Below are 6,000 nucleotides of genomic sequence, written 5' to 3' on the forward strand. Positions count from 1 at the left end.
ATTCCCTTTCTTCTGAATTCATCCATGTGCTATCAAGAACTTCCACTGAATCACTCTTCATCTCCTTGGTGTCATTCATGCCTGACCCATAAACAATCTTCAGGTGATACTTCTATCCAGTCACATTTATTCTCCAGGTTCTTTCCTAAATACTCATAATTTTCTCCCCCTCAAATACGTTTCTAATTCCTTCTGGAATTCATGATAGCATCTGCTTCCATCAACCTTTAGCCAGTAAATAGCAACTCAGTCCACTTGCTGCCTGAAGAAACGTTTCTTAATGTTGTCCCTCATTCGTTTACCACTTGCTTTAAAGCCACGAGCTCTGCCTTCTGCCAATGGAAACCACACCTTTTAATTCACTTAATGTAATGTCTATCAAATCACCTCTCAAATTCTTCTAAGGAGAATGTTTCCAAATTCTCCAGTCTATCCATGTATGTGTCATTGAGGGTGTTCCACTGAATTTTTTTGGTCCTGTACCAGGGTCTCCTCAAGTCCTTTGAATAGTACAGCAAACAGAACTGGGTGCAATGCTCCCATTGCGGCCTAAACTAACGCTACTCTTACTTTTGTATAATCTGCCATTATTATAAAGCCTAGGAGTCCAATGCATTTTAACAGATTTCTGAATATGTCCTTCCAAATTCAAGTTTATTCACAAATATATGCAAGTCATTTTGAACCTGATGTCCTTTCATAACACACTCCACATTTTCCTCGTGAATCTATATATATTATCTTGCACCCCCCCCCCCCCCCCCATATTAAATTCCATCCTAACACATAACTACCTATTCCATCGGCATGTCGGTTTCCTCTTTCTCCTCAACGTCCACCACATTTCAAAACCTTGTACCAACTGCAGATTTTGAAATGCTGCCCAGGACATTAATATGTTAAAGGAAAGCAATGTTTCTACCACCAAACCTTGGAGAACACAACTGGTTATCTGACAGCTCATATTGGGGCTGATGTTTTCCATCTAGCATCACAATATTTAAAGCAGTAATAATTTTGTTCTCTGGGCAAAATAATTGTGAATCAGATGGCAGACTTTTAAAATCAATTTACGGGGAATAAACCATTTACAAATGTCTGTCTTTTTTGCTGTTTTAAAATGTTCAAATATTATACGATTTGATAAGATCACAAAAGATAACTTTGTAAACTAAGCACATTATTTTAAATTTGAGGAATATGCTTTGAACTGTCAGAAAAATCAATGCTCTGATAATTTCTGGAACAATATTTATGAGTTTAGCACTTTAATTCATAAACTATTTGCATGATTATTATCAACTTTCTTACTCTTTCCTACATCTGTAAAATTTCATATAATAAATATAAATATAATTTCATCATGTGGTCAGGTAGAATCTATGGAGAGGGGAGACACCACTAATATTTCAGATGGAAGATTTTTCCTATTACAAAGTTTTCTATCTGAACACGCTGTCTGGCCAGTTGAGTGTTTACAGCAATTTCCATTTTCATTTCAGATTACCGTCCTGCATTTGTTTTTCAATTTATCCAATTATCATGTAATATTTCAATTTGACGTGTTGCGCCGACTGCAATATATCTTATTCTAGTCTGTCAACAGCAGTATGTCGTGGATTATTCTTGCCAAGTATTATTAACTCTAACATGGCAGCTGTTTTCCGTTTAAAAAAGTGAAAGATGACTCCTTTGTATTACATGCAGTTATCATCATCATACTTCGCTTAAGTAAAACAATCCCAACTTTTCACACGACACAACAAGGAAATAGTAAGTACGTTCTGTGTTTGTGCGGCTGGCACGACTGGTACCCGCCAAAACCTATATTCAAATAGAAGCGACAAATAACAGGCTGTTTGTCCACTAATTGCCACTTATTCGGCTTTTCTTTTCTCGGCCGATTCTATCGATTCGGAAAATCCCAACATTTTCCTTCTGTGACCTTTCATTGCCCGAAGGCCGTTCAAACTTTATGAAGTTGTCACTTCACTGCGCTCCGTATCAACTTGTCAACAACAATCCCAAAAGGACATGCAAATTAATATAGTATAATGCTGCTCCACAACACGCAATTCTCCAGAAACACACTTCCCCGTCCGATCGCATGCATTGGGTCCCTTCAACAAAAAGGCACGCAGGTCTTTCGTTTTGCTCTCCTTACCTGGTCGCCTTCCGAACGAAGTATGAATGTGCAAAGTCCAAATTATCATCAAGCCAAGCCTCCGTGCGCTCGTAGTCGGTGGGGCTGTACGTCGCCATGGTCCAGTTTGCTTTTCAATTCAGCCCTATTGCACTCCTTCAAGTGTCACTCTCGCACCGACTGCTCCCGCCGGGTGTGCAACTTGCACCGCCCGCCTTGTTGCTCTGGGTCTACCGCTCTCCCCGGCGCTCTTTCCCCCGCACCCTCATTGCCCTGCCGCACTATCACTCACACACACACTCCCTCTCTCTCTCTCTCGCCGTTCTCCCCGGGTTTGCAACCATTTCCCCCGAGACTGTCACTCTTCTCCTCGGGACTCCCCACCCACCAGCTGCCCTTCCCTCCACTCCACTCCTCCCCAGGGCATCCACCCTTTCGCGCCCGGAGCAGCCGCCGGCTGTCAGTCTCTCCCCGGTTGCTCCAGTTTACATCGCAGCCTGTGCAGCCAGTCCCAAGTCACAGTGGCCGCTGCTGCAGAGACGCGGCCGAGCGCAGGAGCCGGGGCACTTCCCATCCACTCCCCTCTCCGTGATGGTGGGTAGCCCGGGGCTAGAGAAGTTCTGGAAGGCACCGGGCAGCAGCAGAGCGAGGAACAGCTCCAAAACACGTCTGGCAATTTCGCTCCACAGTCAACCCCAATCTCCTCCTGCACTCCATACAGTGTGACTGTTCTGATTTGTCAATCATTGTTCATTTCAAACAGTTCATGGGTAAGACCTTTGCAACGATACCAGTCAACGACTCGTAGGAGTTCTCAATTTTTCCCTTTATTGCATTTTCTTACAAAAATGCTTATACACAGCGGCCATTTTTAACAAAGTATTGTATTTTTGGTTGTATTAGTATTATAAGAAAATAACTTGCTCCAGTAATATTTACTTTACTAACATGTTTGACTGCATTGATAAATATGCTGGGTTTTTTCACATTGGTTTCAACTGCTAGTGTCGTTTTCGCCAATAATATGTTTTTAATGTTTTTATAAAGACTGATTAAACTTTGTAATTGTTCCCAGACGCCTTCCTTGACATATTTTATGCTGCATCGTACAAGGCCCATGGGATGAATAATACCTCTCAGCCAACAAATAGATATGAAGAATGAAATTCAGTAGCCCCCGAAAACGGCGTGCACATTGCGATGTGGGATTAACCTGTGGTCGTTATTTATGATGCCGTCTGCTAATGAGCATGACTGCGGCATGCAGCGAGCACTGACTCTGCCGGTGGGTAGCTCCAAACCGCAGCAACACAAAGCTAGCCTGGACTGCTGAAAGGAACCTGCACCCCTTAAAGGAAACGTGCGTTGTGCTCTCGATACATGATATAATCATGACTCTACTAAGGGGAGATTTTGCAACATTGCACTGCAGTTTTAATGCAAGCTGGGGATGAAAGAAGGAGCCGTATTATTTTGTCAAGAGACCGGGAGAGTTGATAAACACCCATATGGCAATGACACCGGACAGTTGTGATCGACAATATTCGGTCACAAGTTGACAGCCAGATCACTGACATTGTTATAGCTCCCGATTCTTTTGCAGGACAAGATGGCACATAATTGCAGACAACGGGGGCTAATTGCGGGGAGGTACACAAAAATGCTGGAGAAACTCAGCGGGTGCAGCAGCATCTATGCAGCGAAGGAAATAGGCAACGTTTCGGGCCGAAACCCTTCAGACTTATTCTTAAACACTAATTGTGGGGAGACAGGTATCAAGATAGGACGGACCGTTCTGTTATTATCGGGAAGATGGTGGAGGATCTCACCCATAAAATCGGCCGCATTACTCATCGGAACCTTTTTCAAATATCCATCCAATTAAGATATGGATTATAATTTTGTACCACAGAATTTTGTTAATGCTACCGAGAGGAAAAAAGAAAAAAAAAAGAATAAATAAATGCAAACAAACCAAAAACATCGATTATTGCAGATCATTTCAGATTGTAAAGTTCAGTTACACTTTAATAGAGTTTAGTAAGAAACACTTTATCGATCTTTCGAGTCAAGCACTGTCAATGAAATAGTTTACTTCATTGCAACCACTGGTGAAATGACCAGCCATTACTTGAGATTTCAACATTATGTTGTATAACTTTAACTGTGAAGACAATAGGATATGTTGCATATATTGTGTGAAATACTGCATATATTTTGTAATAAATTAATATATGAGTGCCCCAATGGGAATGGTAGGAATCTTTTCTTTGATGGCCTTTGTATGCATTCTTGCTTTTGCATCTTTGGAATTTTGACAGCTGAACGAGACAGCTAAAGAAAGCAAAGGGCAACACTTCACGCTATCGGAAAGACATATGTGATTCATGAATGCCAGCTGGCCAATCCTGAAATACTCTTATAGGGACATATGAATAAATCAAATTACGTAGTAATCGTAGTAGTTAGATATTTTACTTTTGGTCACTATGCCATTAGTTTCTATTTGCCATTTCATTACATGTTCAAACAATTTGTACATACATAGATTATCAATTTGCAACATTTACAGAATATTCTCCAAGTAACATAATATTGGAGGCTATCTTTCACTTCTGTAATTGGTCTTACTACAGACCTTCTCGTTTTTACTTTGGTATTCAGTCTCATAAACTAATTCTAAATTATCTGCAGCAGGAAACTAATGGATAAAGCCTTTCTTTAGCGGGATGATGAGGTTCTTTATTGTTATGAAAGGGCTTGATGGATAAAGCATCTTTTACCCAGAAAGTGGTTAAGACATCACAAAGAATACACAAGGCAAATAATATGAATGGATATAAAGGTGATTAGATGCACGAAGGAGAAGGGAATAGAAATTTATGCAGACTGGATTATAAGGATAGGATATGGTTTGTGTGGAGCAGGAGCACCAATAGTTGGGCTTAATTGCCTGCATCTGTACTGTATATTCTATGAATTAGACGTAAAGGGATTTTCATTTGGTGCAAGGGATTGCACTCCCTGAATGTTCAACTAGCCTGCTGACATATAGCAGAACATACAACATCCCAGGCTGTAGGGCCTGGAACAGTCATCCCTGTCTTCACCTGGCCACCTCCGCCTTTGTGACCGAGGGTACCTGCCGCACCCTACCTTGAGGGCACGGAAGGTAAGACCGGGGTTCCATCTTTTACCCGCCCCTGCTCTTATGTCCATTGTTGCCGGCTCCTCCCATCCTCCTCTCTGGTTCTCTGGTCCTGGGGTAACCAGCAGGACCCACACCAGCTGGTACTTCCTTGAGGATGTCAAGGGAGAGAATGAGAAAAGTATTTCACTTGGGCAATCTGAAAAAATATATTGGATATGAATCGTCCTAATTCCTCATTCGGTTACAGTTCCCATTTCATCCATCTCTTGTTTCTAACCATTTTGTTATTCACTTAACCACGGTTGAAAATGTTGAACATGTTTATGCATCCAACCAAGACCAAAACATCAACCACCATTGTTCTGCATTCCCTTATGTGCTTGCCTTTAGTGTGTTTTTGACTGTCTCTCTGCATACACACATTTCATGCACAACAATTCCTCAAACCCAGTCTTTCAATGGAGAGCAAGGCAGAATTTATTTTGCCTTTGATACTAAATGACATCAAACATAGATCAGTGCAACACAGGAACAGGCTCAATGTCCATGCTGAACATTATGCCAAATTAAACTAATCTTCTCTCACTGCATGTGATCCATATTCACCCGTTCCCTGCATATCCATGTGTCTATTGTGACAACGTCACCTCCTTTGGGTGTCACTCGGATCCCTATCACTGGCTAACTGATCATGAGAAGCCAATAC

At 41.6% G+C, this 6,000-nt stretch overlaps 1 protein-coding gene across 2 annotated transcripts in view; it reads right to left on the reverse strand.

Moving 5' to 3' along the window:
- Positions 1-2,600, reverse strand: part of pde5ab (phosphodiesterase 5A, cGMP-specific, b) — a 125,006-nt gene extending 122,406 nt beyond the window's left edge. For both annotated transcript variants that reach the window (XM_055640523.1, XM_055640516.1), the window contains exon 1: positions 2,165-2,600. In XM_055640523.1, coding sequence (XP_055496498.1) covers positions 2,165-2,262 — 98 coding nt within the window. In that variant the 5' untranslated portion in view covers positions 2,263-2,600. The remainder of the gene's footprint in view (positions 1-2,164) is intronic.
- Positions 2,601-6,000: the final 3,400 nt, after the last annotated feature.

Source organism: Leucoraja erinacea, chromosome 1 (genome assembly GCF_028641065.1).
Source record: "Leucoraja erinacea ecotype New England chromosome 1, Leri_hhj_1, whole genome shotgun sequence".
In the NCBI taxonomy this organism is placed as follows: Eukaryota; Metazoa; Chordata; class Chondrichthyes; order Rajiformes; family Rajidae; genus Leucoraja; species Leucoraja erinaceus.